This window comes from Ursus americanus, chromosome 8 (genome assembly GCF_024610735.1).
Source record: "Ursus americanus isolate L20-20 chromosome 8, mUrsAme1.1.p, whole genome shotgun sequence".
Lineage (NCBI taxonomy): Eukaryota > Metazoa > Chordata > Mammalia > Carnivora > Ursidae > Ursus > Ursus americanus.
Window position 1 is genome coordinate 12,266,742 of NC_142134.1, and position 20,097 is coordinate 12,286,838.

The 20,097-nt window shown below is 33.7% G+C and overlaps 1 protein-coding gene across 3 annotated transcripts in view; it reads right to left on the bottom strand.

Moving 5' to 3' along the window:
* Positions 1 to 20,097, bottom strand: part of CCSER1 (coiled-coil serine rich protein 1) — a 1,291,424-nt gene that overhangs the window by 744,674 nt on the left and 526,653 nt on the right. For all 3 annotated transcript variants that reach the window (XM_045791946.2, XM_045791951.2, XM_045791957.2), the window contains one exon: positions 7,398 to 7,475. In XM_045791946.2, the coding sequence (XP_045647902.1) occupies positions 7,398 to 7,475 (78 nt within the window). The remainder of the gene's footprint in view (positions 1 to 7,397; positions 7,476 to 20,097) is intronic.

Sequence of the window (20,097 nt, forward strand, 5' to 3'; positions counted from 1 at the left end):
TCACTATAATCTAACACCATGTTTACTAACAGGAATTAAAATAAAAGCTTACAAAGAAATAAAATTCTAGCCCTCAAAACTGAGAAAATACTTTCATTTTTAATTTTTTTTTTAGCCACCAAACTGTGGTACTTTTTATTGCAGCCCTAGCCAACTAATATGCTATCCTTAGAAAGATTTGCTTCCGAGATTGGCCATTGGTTGGCCTCTGAGAACCTGACTGGTAACTAGTGCCCTACACTCATATCAAACTTCCCATAAATAGTAAGAGTGGCTGTTGTACACCTGAAACTAATATAACATCACATGTTAATTATACTCCAACAATAAAAAAGAATTGTAGTAAGAGTAGCTCACTGTGCCTAAGAAATTTGTATAAACAATATTGTTAATGCTGAACACCAGACTTTTTTCTAGGAGTTTGGAATTTCTGTCTGTTCTAGGTACAGGGTTCCTATGTGAATCTTTGGGTGCTGAATTGCTAATGGGCTTTATTGGGTAGAAGTATCACATACATTTCTGGAAGAGTATGTTTGTTCTTTATGACTACATACTGAATTCTCTGAGTCCTTCTAGCAAATATCTGAAGGCTGAGGCAGTTTCAGGGACCACTAACACACTATGTGAATGCTTAACCAATAGAAAGACGTGAAGGTGAAGCTATATGTATCTGCGTCTTTTCCATAATTGGCCTGGCAGCTTCTACTTCTTGTAACATTGACTATGGGTGAAGCCAGATGTCATGTAACAAGTCTAACTACTTTAAAATACTGTGAGAAAATGCTGTTAGAAAACTCAAGCTATTCTGTAAGAAGTCATCCTGGGTATCTACTCCACTTGAGCCTTCAGATAACTACATTCTCCACTCCCTTGTAAAGCCCCAAATAAGAACTGTCTAGATAAGTTTAGTCAACCTAGAGAATCATAAAGAACAATAAGAAATTATTGTTTGGGGCACCTGGGTGGCACAGTTGGTTGAGCGTCTGACTCTTGGTTTTGGCTCAGGTCGTGGGTGATCTCAGGGTTGTGAGACTGAGCCCTACGTAGGGCTCCACGCTCAGTGCAGAGTCTGCTTAAGATATTCTCTCCCTCTCTCTCTGTCCCTCCCTGCTGTGCTCGTTCTCTTTCTCTCTCTAAAAAGTGAATAAATCTAAAAAAAGAAATTATTGTTTTAGACTGCCAAGTTTTGAAATGGTTTATTACACAGAAACAATCATTTTATTTTTAATATACACATTATTGATAATAGGTCCTTCTTAAAATCTATTACCAATAGGAAAACATGTGGTGCCATTTTGTATTTAAAATTATTATTATATCATAAACACATTCCTTAAATATACAATCACAGTGTGACAGCAAAAGAAATAAAAATAGGGGAATAGAGAGAACATTAGAATCAGGAATAATCTTCAACACTGATCTTTTTTGATATACCATATATAATCCATTAAAAAATCCTGCAGATTCACATTTAAAATATGTCCCAAATCCCACCAATGCTCACCCTTCTCAATCTTTACCACTCCAGGTTAAGCTGCCATCATCTCTCACCTATGGGGGCCTTGATGTCCTTCTATCATGTCTCCAAGTCAGAGTAATAGTTTTAAAATAAAGTCTATCTATGCCATTCTTTTTCACAAACACTGTAATGGTCTCACATCTCATGTAAAACAAGATCTCGCGTCTTTCTTTGACCTACAAGGCCCTTCATAATGTGGTTTCTCTCTGACCTGATCTCTTATTACTTGCCCCCTCATTCACTCTGCTCCAGGCACAGGTCACTCTGTTGATCCTGAAAAGGCCAACTGTTCCACCTCACTTGCACTTTTTCTCAAGTGTTCTTGAAAAGTGCTTTTGCACTTTTTCTCAAGCCTCTTCCCATAGATGAGTGGCTTACCCCCTTTCATCACTATGGTCTCTGCTAAAATACCCCTTAATGAGAATGGCTTTCTTTGACCATCTGTTTGAAACAATATCATAATTTAGAGTCACTTTCTGCCTTCCAAACCTTGCTTCATTCTACATCACAGCATTTAACACCCCTATCATCTGATGTGTTATATCTTTATTTGCTTATTGTCTATCTCTTCTCACTAGAACCCAAATACCATGAAAACAGGAACTCAGTCTGGGTTGCTTACATTGAAACACCAGTGCCTAGAACATTATCAAGCCCAACTCAATAAACTGATTCACTAAAAAATGAATGAACGAATGAATGAAAGAACAAATGGATGAATGAGTAGATGACACAGTAAAAAAAAATGATCAGAAATGCAGAATATACCATTGGGGGTTATTTTTGGGACACAAAAAAAGTGATTTCCAGTAATAAGAGAGACCATTAAATTCACTGAGTGAGAAAAAACACCAATAAACACACACACAAAACCCCAACTCTGTGCAAGATAGATGACAGTTGTTGAGGTTGTGCCATTATCTGACTCCTCTCTCCTGGAGTCTCCACATGTGCTCTTTCTATTATATTGTCAGACAAAATAAACTGACACTACTTAGCATACTGACATTATAACATATAAAGAGTAAAATAGCAACAGTGCTTTGTTTACAATGTGTTTTTTTTTCCAGTATGTAATGTGATTGAACAATGCTCCTCCAGTGGGGCTTGCATTTAGGAGGTTATCAGGTTAATTTGTGGAGGAAGGTCTGGGAAATTAAAGAAAATATACTACAGTGCATTCCTGATGAAAAGATGCCATATGTCCTTATGCATACAGATCTATTAATTATGTATTTATTTTTTCCAAGTAATGTTTTATTATATTCACCAGTTTTCCCTTAAGACAGATTCATTGTATTTACTCCTTCTCCCTCATAATTAATGAACATTTCCATTAATTATTTTTCATACAAAGAATCTGATATATGAGCTTATCTGAATACTCAAGGGCAGGAAATAAATAGCATGCCTTCTAGAAATGAATATTAAATACTATTCTTCAGCAAAGTAAAGGATTTATGTTTAAAGTGCATTACTACTCTCACATTTGGAAATAAAGTGCAAGGGACTAAGTGGAAATAATTCTGCTTCATGTCATTTATAACATACAGAACCTCTTGCCTTAAACTTAGACATACCTGTTCTACAAAACATAATAGTTAATACATATACTGATACTATGCGCTACTTGAAGCACTTTCTGTTTGTTAATTTATTTAATGTTATAATAATCCAATGAAGAAGAATTTGCTGCTGTTCCCATTTTACAGATGGGAAAATTAAGACACCAAGTAACAACAGGTCAAGGTCATACAGATAGAAAGTGTCAGAATTGAGATTTGTCCCAGAAGTCTCCTAACTAGGCTAAGATTGCTTCTAATATTCTCAACTCCTCTGCTTTCTTAAAAATAAATATTGCTCTTAAAGTAGAAATTAGTGATCATTATAGAAACAACAGACAAACTTAAAGTATGATTCACCAAATAGTTAGTGGTTGATAGGTGTGTATTTTCTGGGATTATCATTTTTTTCTACACATTTTTTTATTTTACATAAGTGAGAGCAAACTATGTTTGTTACTAAGTACTGAGTTTAGGCTCTATGGTTAAGCAGAATTAGCATCATTTCTTTCCCTAATATCCCAGGAGTGCATGACAAGATGAAATTTTTTGAGACATTAATTTATTTATTTCCACCTCCTTGTCCTTTGCTTTAATAAGGTGTCTCTGTGCTTCGTAAAGTGAGGTTTGTATCAGGTAAGAAAAATCTTCAGACAGTTCAGACAATTGCCTTCCTCTATTCTGTTTCTAAAAAGTATGTTGAGAAGATTTTTTTTTTTTTCCAGGCTCTGGTTGATTAAAAGAGAGAGGAATAATCTCCAAGGGAAATTGGAAAAAAAAAAAAAAAAAGGAACTTCTTTAGTCTAGACTAAATGGTGATTTCTGGGGATGAGAAAAGGGAGTCTAAAAACTTTGGATTTCACAAGGAGAGGAGACTCCAGAAATATCCCAGAACCACTCTGGGTCAGCACCTGCGGAAGGTGGCTGGGTCTCCAATAGGGTGGCTCCATTGTGGATTCTAGGCACTAGATGCCCAATCTCATTAGATATTCCACAAACCCAAGTATCACAGAAAAGCAGCAGTCAATGGGCCAGGAAGGGCAATGAGAAAACTACATTTGTTTAAAATTAGATTTTGAAAATTGGTGAATGGAGCATATTCTTTAGTGCCTTTGTGTACTCTTGAAGCAGAGTGTAAAGAAAAATAGAGTTGAATTCATTTCCATCCATTGAATTTATCACAAGATAAGGATAAATGGGAAAGGTTGGATAATACATTTTATTAATATATCTAATCAAAGAAAAGATGATTTTTGGAGAAAAACGGACTAAAACCTAGAGATCATGCTTCAAGGAAGTACAAATAAATTTTAAAATAAGGGATAAATATGGTTGACGAAAAGAACATGGTCCATAATAAAGTGTACTATTATGGAGGGGTCAAGAACAATAAGCTAGCTTCAGCTTCAAGACTGTTAGTTCCAGGGATGGACTGAGGCTGCTAATAACTGTGTGTATACAAATAAATTAAAAGGATCATCTTATTAAAGAACAGTAATATTTGGTGACCCCAAGGCATTAGGCCTGGAATATCTCTGACTGAGCTTAACATAGGGAGAAAGGAGGCAGGTTAGATTGGAAGTGATTAGGTTGATAGAAATCAAGGAGAACAGTAGAGAATACAAAGGTAGAATAGTAGGGTGGAATGGACATATCAAAGTTAACAATGTCAACTTGGTTCAGTGTTATTCTATAAAAAGAAGCATAAACATTGAATTAACAGTTAAGCGGTCTACTCTCTCTTTTTCTCAAACTCAGAAATAACTGATCTTGAAATTTTATGATTCTATTATGGTTATTTGATAAAATATTATTCCCACCCACACAAAATTAGTTTTGTAATGATATTCTGGTAGAGAACAGACCACTTGTGTAAGTCACCCTGAATGCTTTATTAAAAAATAGAGGTTATACATTTGCCTTTTGTTTCCAAATATATGTCCATAACAATTGCCCAATTATATGAACTTGGAATCCTAGAAACTTCTTAGCACCAAGAGTGTGACTGGGAAGTCTGTAAGTTTATGGTAGTATACGTAGAGAACTGTGCATCATACATCTTTTTCTATGAAGGGATACACTCAAACGCTTTCATAGCCTGGCATGCCTACAATAGATAATGATGAGAACAGTGGTGAAAAAGGAGCTTTACTCCTTGTTTACAAAAAAAGCTCCTCATTTACAAATGCAGGAGCTTTACTTCATAATTTCAAACTTTAGTTTTTGACACTATTAAACACTAGTGGGATGTTTTTATATATGATAGAAAATACAAAAATAAACATAAATAATATTCCTTTCACAAAAGAAGTAAATTAAGAGGCACTATAACTACACTGGCTACCAATGCTAATATTATATATTATAAGTGCTTAGAAGTTTTAATTGCTTATAAAACCACTTACATACATTACATACATGGGAACAATATTGATCTCTTAGAAGCAGTCACGGACTAAAATAATTATATTTATATTAGCATTGTGTCAGCATATTTTGGAATATATCTGACCTCTTCTTTTACTTCCATTAAAAAATACATTAATTTTCAAGGAGTATGGGCCATTATCAATATATTACAAAGAGAAAATGGTTTCTAGTAATGCTTTGAGAATTCAATTAAAATCTTGTTAAGGATATGATTCTTCTGTAAATTTTGTCCCATATACCATAAGAAGGAAACATTGAGTAACACTAAACTTTGAAGTGTGGGTATTTTCTTCTTTGTTGTAGAATAATAGACTTCTCAATAATGTAATCAGGATACTATCCAGTATTTAACAATTCTCTGATATAAAATAACCTTTTAACAATTATTATTGTCTATCATTTTTTTTTAAAGATTTTATTTATTTATTCGACAGAGATAGAGACAGCCAGCGAGAGAGGGAACACAAGCAGGGGGAGTGGGAGAGGAAGAAGCAGGCTCACAGCAGAGGAGCCTGATGTGGGGCTCGATCCCATAACGCCGGGATCACGCCCTGAGCCGAAGGCAGACGCTTAACCGCTGTGCCACCCAGGCGCCCCTGTCTATCATTTTTTAAAAAGATTTATTTATTTATTTTAGAGAGAGAGAGAGAGAGATGGGGGAGGGGTTGAAGGAGTGGGAAAAAGAATCTGCAGCAGACTCCCTGCTGAGTATGGAGCTAGATGCAGGCTCAATCTCAGGACCCTGAGATCATGACCGGAGCTGAAATCAAGACTCAGTTGCTTAACTGACTGAGCCACCCAGGTGCCCCTTGTCTATCATTAAGGAACAAAGCATCTATAATTACAAAACTAAAGACACACAATGAAATTCATAACTTTCTATTATTCTCATTTTAACTACACAGCAAATATTATTTAGAAATCAATACCAGGCACTGTACTAGGTTTAAGCAGTATGAACTTGAGTAGGTTACTCTCTTCATATGAAAAAGAAAAAAAAAAAAACCACAGTAATAAACAATTTTATGATAAAATCCCAAAATCGTGAAAATCATAATGAATTCCAAAATGCATATCTACCTGTCTTTAAACCAAATTAAACGGAGACTATTGCACATAAGTTAAGTGTATCATTCCAATTTTCCAAGTTTTTCTTCCCCATGATCTTAAGGATTGCCTTTATAATAATTTCAATGAAATCCAAACATCCCGGGTACAAATACAAAATAGCTGATCTACGAGCTCTGTTTAAATAGACACAGCTAATCTTAAACAGCAAAACAAGAAAATGACTTCTTACTTGTAATACATATAGTCTCCCCAGCTGGAGAACCATACTCCTTAATTACTTATTTACATTTTTCCTTAAGCATTTTAAAAATATAATGTCTTTGGAGGAATGATTCTGTATTTCAGTTTTTGATTTGATCATCATTTTGTAAACATAATATTTACATAATAAATAATACATAGTAAATAAATATTTTCTAAATGAGCTAGAGTCATCAACGAAAATTTAACCAGCAAATGAAAATGTAACCACTCAATGAGGGCTAAATAATTCATCCTAAATTTATTACTTAAATTATGATAAACAAGATTCAAAACCTCTAATTCACATGACATCAAGCTATTACAAAGATAGCACTGTTTCTTACATGCAAGGCAAATGATGTAGTCTATAGTATTAACTTCTATTCCAAACTGCATTTTCACTTACCAACCAGAATGACAACAAAACAACAACAAAGATTTTACCATCTGAAATTAGATCCTTATGTATTAAAGCAGTTTACCTTACCATCTATACCATGCAATATTTTACTAAAGTACTTGAGTATCCTAAAAGTATCATAAATAATTATTTTTTGTTTATTTTTTACCTTGAAAGGCAATGGCTCTTCAGTCAGAGGACTAACAGGAAGTGAAGTGGTGCTACTTGCTGGGCTCATATCTGCACTCTGCAAGGAAAACACAACTGAATTAAAGAGATACATTTTGGTAGTTATCTTTATTAATCCTAATTTAGAATCAAATCCTTCTTCTTAATATAAAAACAAATAAATGAATGAAATATAGGTATAGAAAAATTCACATTATATTATATACTGAATCATTCCTTATTTAGAAATAGTTAACTGAAAAATTAGCCTAATTATCACTTCTTAATGTACATTTTAAGTGCATTTTATTAAATACCATCAACATCTTTGTGCCAAGACAGTATTTAAAATTTTATTTGCTTACTTTAGATGTTGGCGCCCCCCCCTTTTTTTTGAAAGTTATACGGTATCTGTGATGATTCACGATCTTGTTATTTCGATGTCTTTCAGGCTGATTTTCAAACATATATTTAAAAGTATTACTCACTTTTAATTAGTGAAGATTTAAATAATTCTATCCAGTTTTTATTCATTATGAAAACTACATCTGTCATCAATATCTAATTGCAAAATGAAGAAATATTAAATTTTTAAATTCCCATATACATAGCCCCTGACAGTTTATAATCTTTCTTACATTCTGCTAAACAAAACAAAAAGAAATGTTAAGAACAAAGGATACACAAAAAGAGAATTATTGGAATGTTGCTAATGCTGTTCTTCTAGCCCTGTAAAAATGTAATCAATTAAAACTCCTTAAATAAGAGATTAGCCTAAGAAAAAGAAGTATGGGTTAGAAGCTTACCATTATTTTTTCTAAAAGCAAGAAAAAAATACTGGTAATAGGTAGCAACAGAAGTTATGTTACTATATCCTTAACTCAGTCTGTCAGAATCATTCTCCCTTTTAAGTAGATAAGCAAATAAAACACTGAAAAGAATGAACAGCAACATATTTCAGCTTGTTTACCAACTGTGCACGCACTCATACACAGAAAATTTTGCAGTGAAGATTAAAGCAAAAGAATGGATTAATTTTGATTGCGATAAGGGAATAAGTAGACAAGTTTGGCTGATTTAAGTGCCAAAAAAGAACACATTCAGAGAATAGATGCTACAACTGTTACAATTCTTAGAGTCCCTTTCCATTCATGAGGTTATTTCCAATTCATTTGATTTAGGTGTACCATAAATTGGATACACTTTAAAAATCCTTAAAGCGGGATTATTTCTGACTCTATTTCAGCAGCAATGCATAAGAACTATAAACATAGTTTATACTCAGGATAATTTTTATATAACATGTACTGTACCCTAGTTCAGAAATTGACCCAAGACTGCGCATTGACTTAAATTGTCTAAAGGAGGAAATTAGGTAAAAACTGAACAATAATCTACTGAAGGAAGCAGAAAAATACATAAACTAGATAATTGAGGTGAATTAGCTACTGACTTAATTTCTAAATTTATTCAGAACTTCTTGTCCATTATTTGATCAAAATCAGGAAATATTCTGAACTGCTGACTTTCACTATCTGATTATATGATATAATAGAGAAACAAAGGTTTTCTTAGGAATGAATTTACCACAGGATTCTAAAATTTAAAAAAATTAGTGAAACTTTTTTTTCTAGACTAGAAAAACAAGACTCCTGAGCTGTTTTTCTCATTAGATTTCTCATGAGAAATTAAGCAAATAATAGAACACAGTTCATATGTAGTTGAATTATCTGGTATTTTCCTGAAGAATTGGTATCCTGCATAGTATATTAAAGGATCATGCCCTTAAAAATCATATATTCAGAAGACAGAGATGACATTCAATTGTGAAAATTTAAAAGCCTGTATCATATTCTTATTGATGAAGATTTTTGAACTTCTGTAAGAACATGAACCAAAATCAAGCTTCATGGTTAACTTCTTTTAGGGTCGAGGTCTCCCACAACTTCCCAGAAATAAATGTGTCATTCTAAGCACTGTTAGAAACCAGACTCTAAAATTTGCATCATCTAACCTTGATTCTTTGAATGTCATTCTTAGAGAAAACTGTGTTCCAGTTTTCACTTTCAAATCCATCTTATAGCATGACACTTAATTTTATTGCTCTTAGAGAATCTTGAGAAAAATGTTTTAAAAAAACAAATCAATCTTATATGACATCTCATATACTGCACTTAATTATCAAGTTAAAAAATACAAAGCAAAAATAGAAAAACTGTATCTTCATTTTTAGCTTATTGTTTTTCCATTTACATTTCAGTGATCTGTAATTTAGGTGCTATTCCAATTTGCTTACACTTCTAGATATCTGATACTATCGTAAACCCTTCATATATAAATCTTATCCATACTTCATACTTTAATTAGCTTACTCTTTCATTTAATGGTGGCAATTTCAATGCAATTGCACATCTAAATACAAATTAACAAAGTACTTCATAAGCTACATTTGAAGCTTTTAAAAGCTAACAGTGTATGTTCTTTCATAATTTTCTTCAAAAAGTATTTTGTTACAATTATGGCTTTATCTGCTTTTGATGTATTTCAGATACTTTGGAAATGGGCAGTTCTTAATAATATGAAAGTGGCTGTCTTTGGAATATAGAATTATTTTGTAAAATAAGCAAATCAGCTCAACAAAAGGAACCTCCTTAATTCTTATGTAACATATTTTGACTTTCTGACCCAGTGGAGACTGCACGGGATGGTTTTAAGAAGCCTATCCTAATTTCAACAAGTGTCCTAAAAATCTGATTTCCTGGTTCTAAGCCCAATTGATCCCTGCTTCTTTCCCACACTAGGGTGATAAATAATATGAACTTAGTATCTTTCCTATACTTAAAAATGTTTTTTTCACCCAAATTGGTAGACTTTCTCCCCATTTCTATTGCATACATTCTAAGTTTTCTTTTATTTTTCTTCAAATTGAGCTTAATGTTAAGTGTAACCTTTAAGTTTAACAATAAAATCTAGACAAGTATTTACTTTTGAGCCTATCAGAGATATTCTAGTGAAATTTACCCTCTTCTCATATTGTTCTCCAGAATTCTTTCTATTCATCTAAGTTTGCAGAAATTATTCACTTTGTTGTTGCTGTTCCCATTATACAATTCCCCTAAATTTACAAACTACCTCATCCCTCACCTCCAACCCATTTTCTTCTTTAAATCAACGCTATTGAAGTATAACATACTATACTGAAATGCAACTTTTAAAAGTATGTGGTTAGATGACTTTAACAAATGTATACACATGTGTAACTACCACCAAAATCAAGATATAGAACATTTTCATCTTCAAAATGTTCCCTCATGTTCCTTTGCATTCAAATGCTACCCCTTCCTGGTCTTAGGCAACAATGATATGCAGTATCAAACTATAGGTTAGTTTTGCCTTCCCTAGAATTTCACATAAATGGAAATGTATAATATGAACTCTTTAATACCCAGCTTCGCTCATTCAGCAAAATTATTTTGAAATTCATCATGTCATGCTGTTGTATATTTCAGGATCCATCCTTTTAAATGTAGTGCAATATTTAATGGCAAACCACAATTTGTTTACCTAATCACCTGTTGATAGAGTTTGCATTGCTTCCAGTCTGGGACTATTACAAAGAAAGCCATGCTAAATGTTTGTGCATATATCTTTTTGTGGACATGTATTTTCATCTTTCTTTCTTTCTTTCTTTCTTTCTTTCTTTCTTTCTTTCTTTCTTTGATTTATTTATTTATCTGAGAGAGACAGAGAGAGCGCATGAGCAGGGTGAGGGGCAAAGAGAGAGGGAGAGGGAGAGAGAGAATCCTTAAGCAGACTCCCCACTGAGCATGGAGCCCCAAGCACGGCTTGATCCCAGGACCCTGAGACCATGACCTGAGCCGAAATCAAGAGCTGGATGCTCAACTGACTGAGCCACCTAGGCACCCCTGTTTTCATTTGTCTTGGTTAAATACCTAACAGTGAAATTACCTGGGTCCTGTGGTAAATTTATATCGATTATTATGCCAACTTCATTACGAACTGACAAAATGACAAAAGGGTTGTAATACATTGCACTTCAATTTGTATTGTATCTCACTAATATGGGCATTATCATTTTTTCTTTTCTTTAATTTTAGCCATTTCAGGGATCTGTAATGGTAGCTCACTGTGGTTTTAACTTTCGTTTCTGTAGATAACTAATGACGTTGAGCATCTTTTCATGTGCCTGTTGACCATTAGTATATCTTGTTTTGTGAAGAATCTGTTAAAATATTTTGCCTATTTTTCCTTCTGATTAGGTTATTTGTATATAAATCCTTTGTCATATATATTTATTATAAATATTTTCACCCAGTTTGTGGCTTATATCTTTATTTCCTTAATACTGTCTTCAAAAGAACCAAAGCTTTCCACTTTTTTTTTTTTTTTATGGTTTATACTTTTGGTGATTTACCTAAGAAATCTTGTCCTACCTCAAATTCACAAAGATTTTTTACTTATGTTTTCTGCTACCAACCTTTCAGTTCATACATCATGGCTAAAAAACCAGCATAGTTAGGATTCTATTCTTTGAAAATGCTTTTGCAATTTTTTGGTACATAACACACATTAAATAACACTAATATTTGTAGTGTACACAATCCAGCACAAGATTTTCACAAAGATTAATTTGTATTTTAACAAGTTACCTCAGACACGTTAGCCAGTCCCACTCATTTGATGGGAATCTGACAGTTACCAGTGACTTAACATACTTTAATTACAATAAACAAAAAGATGGAGATATTATCTGCTTGTGGGTTTGTCAAAGGAAGAGAGGAAGCCTTTGCTAAAATACTGAAAATTTTAAATTAGTAAAAGAGAGCCTCATCAGTGGTGATTATGGAACTTCCTGGGCAGATGAATGGAAGAAGGTGAGAGAAATAAAGTTTTAGGTGGGAAGTAAAATAGAAATGGCAAAAAAAGCAATGTGTCTATCTTCTCTTTCTGTTGACTCATCTTTGAGGAAAAAAAGAGAGCACAAGTGGAAATAGAAATCGCTATTTTAAATAAAATTCTCAGAGTACTCCCCTCTTGTTCAAATTTCTCAATGGAATAAAAAATGATTTAAGTACATAGAAGTTCTGCAAATATCATGCCACTGTGGCATATTAAGAGCTGCCACAGAGGAAAACAGTGGCAGGAGGCTGACTAGAACTTTCTTAGCTCATATGAGATGACTCCTAAAAATGTATATGAATTATCAAGGATAACTTATCAAGAGGTTGGAAATAGCAAATAAATGACCTCAATGCAATCTTCAGACTCAAGTATCTAGTACCAACTCTGACTACTAACCTCATATCTACTTTGACTATCAACACGGATTGCAGAATTACTAGAAGTTATTATTGATGAAGAAATAACTGTCTAAAAATAAGTATATAAAATATAAGTATATTAAAATAGCATTTCTATTAAAAAAATCCAGAAAGTGAACAGAATTTGCAAATTACAGTAGATGTTCTTTCCCAAATAGATAACGAAAGAAACATTTTGTTGTAATAATAATCATGTTCTCCCAGGTTATATTTCTGACCACAGTTTAGGGGAATGGTATATTATCTGTTATTATAAACAGTGCTTTAAAAGTTTGGCTAAAAAATCTAATCACTCTCAACTAACACTGCTCAACTCTTAATGACCAAAGTGTACAACTGAGAGCTTTGACACTCAATATACCATCACTAAAGAAATAGAGAAATTAAAGGGTAATAGATGTCATTAATACTTACTAAACCAGAAAAGAATGTTGATACTTTGAATGACGCATCTTCTCTAAGCTTCTACTATTTTTATTATTAAAAAAAACCACACACTCATTGTAATAGCCTTGACAAACATAGTACTCTGTTCTTTCTTTTGACATGAAGAAATGAATTCTCAACTGATTCACAAATTATCTATACTTGATACTATAGGTAGGTATAAAATTGTCAAGTCACCATTTATATAATAATATAAAAATTAAAATTAAAATTCAGTTTTGAAATATACTTTATTAATTCATAAATTAAGGAGTTACTTTTTAAAAAATGCATTTTACTATTATTTTTAAGTAATCTGTACACTCAACGTGGGGCTCAAACTCATGATCAAGAGTCACAGCTCTACCAACTGAACCAGCCAGGTGCCCCAGGAGTTACTTTTTATCCATGAAAATGAGATAATTTTTTACAAGTATTGATAATATTTTTATTATATAAGCCATATTATATTTTCCCTCTGATTTTGGGAGGAAACGTGCTAATTTTATCAAATAAAATATTCTTTATTAATGCCCAATGCCAGATATGCCTTTCTTCTAATATAGGAACCATGGCTCCTTGGAGAAATTGCTGATTCCAGGAATGGGGCGAAGAATGTACTAGGTGATTCTAGACCATCTTGTTGTTCCAAAAAGTAAGAATATGCTCAAAAGATAAAAGGATCGGGTATGCCAAAGAGATAAAGGAGCCAATGTGAAAGAGCTCCAGCCAGAGCTGGAACAATTTGAGCAACAAAATAAATAGCATCGTACTGGAGTTATAATTTGAAGGTTAAAACAAAATTTTAAAAATCATGAATTCATATATAAATAAGGAACTGAATAAATAAATAATTGGAGAGAAAAGTCAAATCTCTCTTACAGAAGAATTCCAATTAAGTTATGCAGATACTCCCTCTCTTCAAGATGTAGCATTCACACCCCACCCCACAACCAACCTCCAGGCTGTGTTTAGTCAGTTAATTCCAAAGAGTAGAATATGAAATGAGGAATGGTAACTTTACAGTGGAGAAACCCAGCAATATTACCTCATCAAAGTGATCAAGGTAAACACCATGTAGACAGCACGACATCATATGATAAGAGAGGTACTTCACCTCTGTGGTCTTTCTCCCACCTCAGTCTAGTTATGAGAAAAATATCAGACAAACCCAAATTGAGGGGCATTCTGCAGAAAATCTAACCAAAGTCAAGGTCACCAAGGACAAGGCAAGTCTGAGGACTATTACAGATCATGTCATTAGAGAGACACGATGACTAAATGTAATGTGGTATCCTGGATAAAATCCTGCAGTAGCAAAAAAGGATATTAAGGAAAACCGGTAACATCTGAATACGTTGCTAAGTTTAGTTAATAGTAATGTACCTATATTAGTTCTTAGTTGTGACAAATGTACTCTGCTGAGGTAAGATGATAACAATCGGGGAAACTGAATGACGGGTGTATGGGAGTTCTCTGTTCCACCTCTGCAAATTTTCTATACATATGAAACTTTTAAAATAAAAAGTTTATTTAAAGATATTCTTCATTCACAATATAACCAGGCTTTTCAGGATTATAATACATGACTGTCATTGTACTCATAACTTCTAAGCTTTCATTAGGGCTCTTATAACTTTTATAAAAATGAATTTTGACAGACTATTTTATTGGGATGCGTCACAGCTCCACCAAAGAATCTTTAATCTTCTATGAAGAGCTCACTGAAAAGCTGATGCTAAATTGTTTTGCATGCTTTCATGTTCCCTACAGGAATATTGAAGGAAAGCTTTAGCCAATAAAATGATCTATTTGTTTGGGTACAACTAAGGTGCTTGGTAGAGTGAGTTTGCATTATTAATATTTACTGAATGCCATAATTCTATAGAACAGACCCATTAATTATACCTCCCCTGAAAGAATAATTAATGGATCTGTCCTATGGGATTAAAGTTTATTTATAAGAATTTCTTGAAGTGAAACATGATCAATTGGGCTCAAATATGTTGAGTACATAAACAGGTTTGAGTATGAGTGAAATATTTTTTAAGCCATTAGGGTAAGTCGTATAAGGTAATCCTGTAGGCCTAATAAAATTAAATGTTTACCTAAATGTGTAAATTTGAGTATACATTCTTATAGTTCTAAAATTATATTTAAAAAATGCACCACATGTTATAGTATTTCGTTGTTTTAATAATCAATGATGTTATTGCTGATAAAATCCATAGGATAATTTGGATTTCTGTAGTATAAATGGGGTACTTTTCTTGAAAATATTTTCCTTTTTCAGATGTGCTAATTTTCTGTGAAGATTTAGTCATTTATTAGTTCAGCCATTCAATAAGTATTAAGGACACATTAGGCTTCCCTGACCTTAGATTTTCATTCTTGCCATGACTCATCTCACTGCTAAGATGTGGTTGTCCAAGGACTTTAGTAAGAAAAGGAATGCAGAGTATCTAATTGTGGCACAGAAAGACGGTCTTCATATATTAGCGGGCATATTGTGGAGAGCTAATTTGTGTCCTTCTTAAGTATTTCCTACAAATGCAATGAGCTAACAGCCCGGGGCTCCTCCAGTCCAGGGTGCTGACCACTGAATTTCAGGCATACCTCTCTGAGGAACCAAGTCAGCCACGGGGAAGCTGATTCCACTCACTTCATTCTGTAAGTGATATACACCCCTTATTTATTTTTTTATTTTATTGGCAGTAAACCAAAATAAGAGCAACAGTGAATTAAATACAATGTCTAAATCAGGACTAGCTCTTTGTATTTTGGCCAAGCTCACCAATCTTATATCAATGTGACTCAAGCCTTTTATTGGTCCTATTTTCTCCAAGTGAAAATGCAAGGTTTTTTTCCCCTTTGTAATATCTTCTTGTAGGTGATATCTGCTGTTTTTGCCTTCCTAGCATCTAATCCATTTTACTATGTTAACAACATTTGAATTTTCCTATGGGGAGTGATTTCTCCTAAACTTTCAATCCATTTGTTTTGAGTACTGCTGATCCAATATCCTTGAAATAGGTGTAAGCATATAACCAAGGCCTAGCCAAACTGCTCTATACAAAAAAGCAAGGCACATGAGCCAATTCATTTAAATGAAACTCAGATATGGGAATTGTGTTGGAATTTTGAGAAATAAATGCTCTCATTCACCTAATGTTGCTAAGGTCATAGAATGTGTTTCCATCCAAATTGCCAGAGGCCACCAAGTGGACAGTATATCTCTAGGAACACATCCAACACAGAGCCAATCCAATAAATGGAGAAAAAGCAATGGAGCCCTAAGTACATAGCTGACATACTGATAATCCAGCCCTATGTGGCTAAATAATTTTCACAAAACTGTCTGGCTAACACTTAAGCATCCTTTCTAATATAGGAATAAGCACTGCTGTACAGAAGTTACACACTATAGAATCTAAAATTTGGAATTGCCTGGCACAAGTGGTGTAGAGAATTAGGATACTACTCTATTCTAGGCTTAGAAGTTAGCAATATTTATGTGATAGCAAAATAATTTATTAAGTTATTTTCTAAATTTGGGGTGCCTCAGAATACATCTTTTTAAGTTTGGAGCTTTGTAAGATTTAGTAAAAAAAAATACCTATGTATAAAAATGTGTTTACTTATTTTTAAAATTGTGTGTGTGTGTGTGTGTGTGTGTAAAATTTACTTTTAACTTGATGACACATTTACATAGTCCAAATTTCAAATGGTGCAACATCTTTTTCCAGGAAAAAGGTTTTTTTCTACTCCCAGTCCTCAACCATCCAGAGGCCCCTAATCTTACCAATTTATTGTATAACCTTCTACAGATGTTATAAATAGATGTGATGGATGGATGGATAGATAGATAATAGAAACACACATAAACATATATACATTACAGTTGACCCATGAACAACACAGGGGGTAGGGTGCTGACCCCTCTGTAGTTTATCTACACATAAATCTGCACATAACTTTGACTCCATCAAAACTTAATTACTAACAGACTACTGTTGACTAGAAACCTTTTGGAATAAAGAGTTAACATGTATTTGTATATTACATGTATTATATACTGTATTCGTACAATAATGTAAACCAGAGAAACAGTGTTATTAAGAAAATCATAAGAAAGAAAAATACATTTACAGTACTGTACAGTAAAAAATCTGCATGCAAGTGGACCTGTGCAATTCAAACCCATGTTGCTCAAGAGTCAACTGCACACACACACACACACACACACACACACACACACACACATCCAGTCATTGAGGTTTTTTTCTTTTATACGTATAGAATAACATGTTTTACAAAATAACATGTTTTACATCGTGTTCTTCAACTTGCCTTTTTCAAATTACCTTGTATTTGTACATAATGAGTTCCGTCATTAACACAGCTGTATATTATTTCAATTTATGGCCCTATCACAGTGTAAACAGTGTTACATTCCTACTCTTTTGCTATTACAAAGAGAGCTGAAATTAATTTTCTATTATATGCATTTTATCTAAAAAATAATTTTTCAGATGTGGAATTGCAAATCTAAAAGATACACTCAACTATAATTCTTAATGATATTACCAAATTGATTTATACAATTTATACATCCATCTGAGGCTTGCAAGTATTTTTTCACTGTCTCACTATGTATTCTCTGCTTCAAAAGATTTTTAGTACGGATCTACAAGGCAAGTGAAAGCTCTGACTGGGGTTTACCATCTTAAAATCATAGAGATTTTAAAAATTATGGCTTTTAAAAATATGTTTCTGCTTGGTATCAATAGCCCAGGATAGTTGAGAGAAGCAATACCCTAACAGATGCCTGGCTATGTTGAGTTTGCTTTGCTCTTAGCTCTCTTCTGATCTTGTGATCAACTCCAATTACTACAATCATTACTTTATTGTTTTGTCACTAACTCAAAGCTATAACCAATTCCCCACCCCAATATAGCAAAAAGGGAATCCCACAAGAGAAATCAGGAACTATTTCTTAGTTTGGAAGGTCCAGAAATTAAATTATATTAATTCACATAGTGATGAGTAGGTTTCATGGGGATGATTCAGAATAACTAAATGAGTAAGAAACTGTACTTTATCAGATAGTGGCCAAAATGGTAATTAGTAATAAAAACTAAACTTGGTATAAGAACACAAGTGGCAACCTATTTGAGTTCTTATATTTCATTGAAAAGAGTCACTCAGAAAAAACAAGACTGTTTAGCATAAATTAGAAAAAAAGTAATTGTATGCTCTCAAAGGATGTTTTTGTCAAGCTATGGTGATATATAAAGAAATACAAATCATTTAGAATCCAAGCACTTTTCTTTTTCTTTGAACAGTGTTAGAGATTCACCACCTGAACAAAATTCATGTTACCTCATTCATTAAAAAACATTAAAAATCAGGGGCGCCTGGGGGGCTCAGCCATTAAGCATCTGCCTTTGGCTCAGGGCGTGATCCCGGCGTTCTGGGATCGAGCCCCACATCAGGTTCCTCCGCTAGGAGCCTGCTTCTTCCTCTCCCACTCCCCCTGCTTGTGTTCCCTCTCTCGCTGGCTGTCTCTATCTCTGTCAAATAAACAAAAAATCTTTAAAAGAAAATTAAAAATCAACTACCAAAAGTACAATTACTTTATGCCAGACATACTGCACCATAACTGAGGAGAGAAATAGCTAATCTTATTAGCAGTATATTTTTATTTTATTTTTTAAGATATTATTTATTAATTTACTTGACAGAGAAGAGGCAGCGAGAGAGAGAACACAATCAGGGGGAGTGGGAGAGGGAGAAGCAGGTTTCCTGCTGAGCAGGGAGCCTGATGTGAGGCTCCATCCCAGAACGCTGGGATAATGACCAAAGGCAGACCTTTAACGACGGAGCCACCCCAGACGCCCCTAGCAGTATATTTTTAAACCAGCTTACTATTGTTGATGGTGGTATAAGTTACCTCAACAATAATTAAGCTTATTAATTTTATTTTGCTTTTGGTTTGCTTCAATTTTAGAAAATCGCAGTTTCTACTCTTTTATCTAAATTTTGGGAGTGCATGGTATTTGCAGTTTAAAGTTGCTATAGCATTCTCCCAAGTTATTGTACAGATAATGTGAGACTGAATTCATAGTTTAACCCACTATTTTTCCCAGGGAGAGGGAGAATTCTGTTCCTGATCCCTAATCTCTGAAGCTAGATTCGAACCAATTATTGCTAGATCTCCTTATGCCTTGGTCTATGACTTGAGTCTCTATTATTCCTCTCTCTGTTTATTTTCTTAAACATTCTTGGTATGTTCAGCTGCTGCCAACTTCAAATTATGATCTCATTCTATTAGCAACATGTAACAAATAGTATTGAGAATCTATTACAAACTAGACTTTGTGATGTTTAATAAAAGTCCCTGCCTGCCTCCAATTATTTAAAGTTCAAATTTAAGGTAGAAAAGCAAGCATTAAAAGTATAAGCTAGAAAAAGGAATAACTAGATAGATAGATAGATAGATAGATAGATAGATAGATAATCCTGTTACCCAAAGACAACCACTGATAAAGCATCTACGTACTTTTCCTAGTCTTTTTCTGTGCAATGTGAGTGATTGAAATTACTGTACATTATCCTCAATTTTGGACCCAAATTATATTCTCAGGATTCTTCACACATCAAATATTTTCTTTTTTTTTTTAATTTTATTTATTTATTTGAGAGAGAGAAAGAGATAGAGAATGTACATGAGCACGGGGGAGGGAGAACCCAACTTTCCGCTGAGCAGGGAGCCAAACCCAGGGCTAGATCCTAGGACTGGGGTATCATGACCTAAGCCTAAGGCAGATGCCTAATCAACTGAGCCACCCAAGTGCCCCAAATATTTTCTTTCAATGTACTTTATGATGAATGCACAAAATTCCATCATATAAGCATAACTTTTTCTTGCCA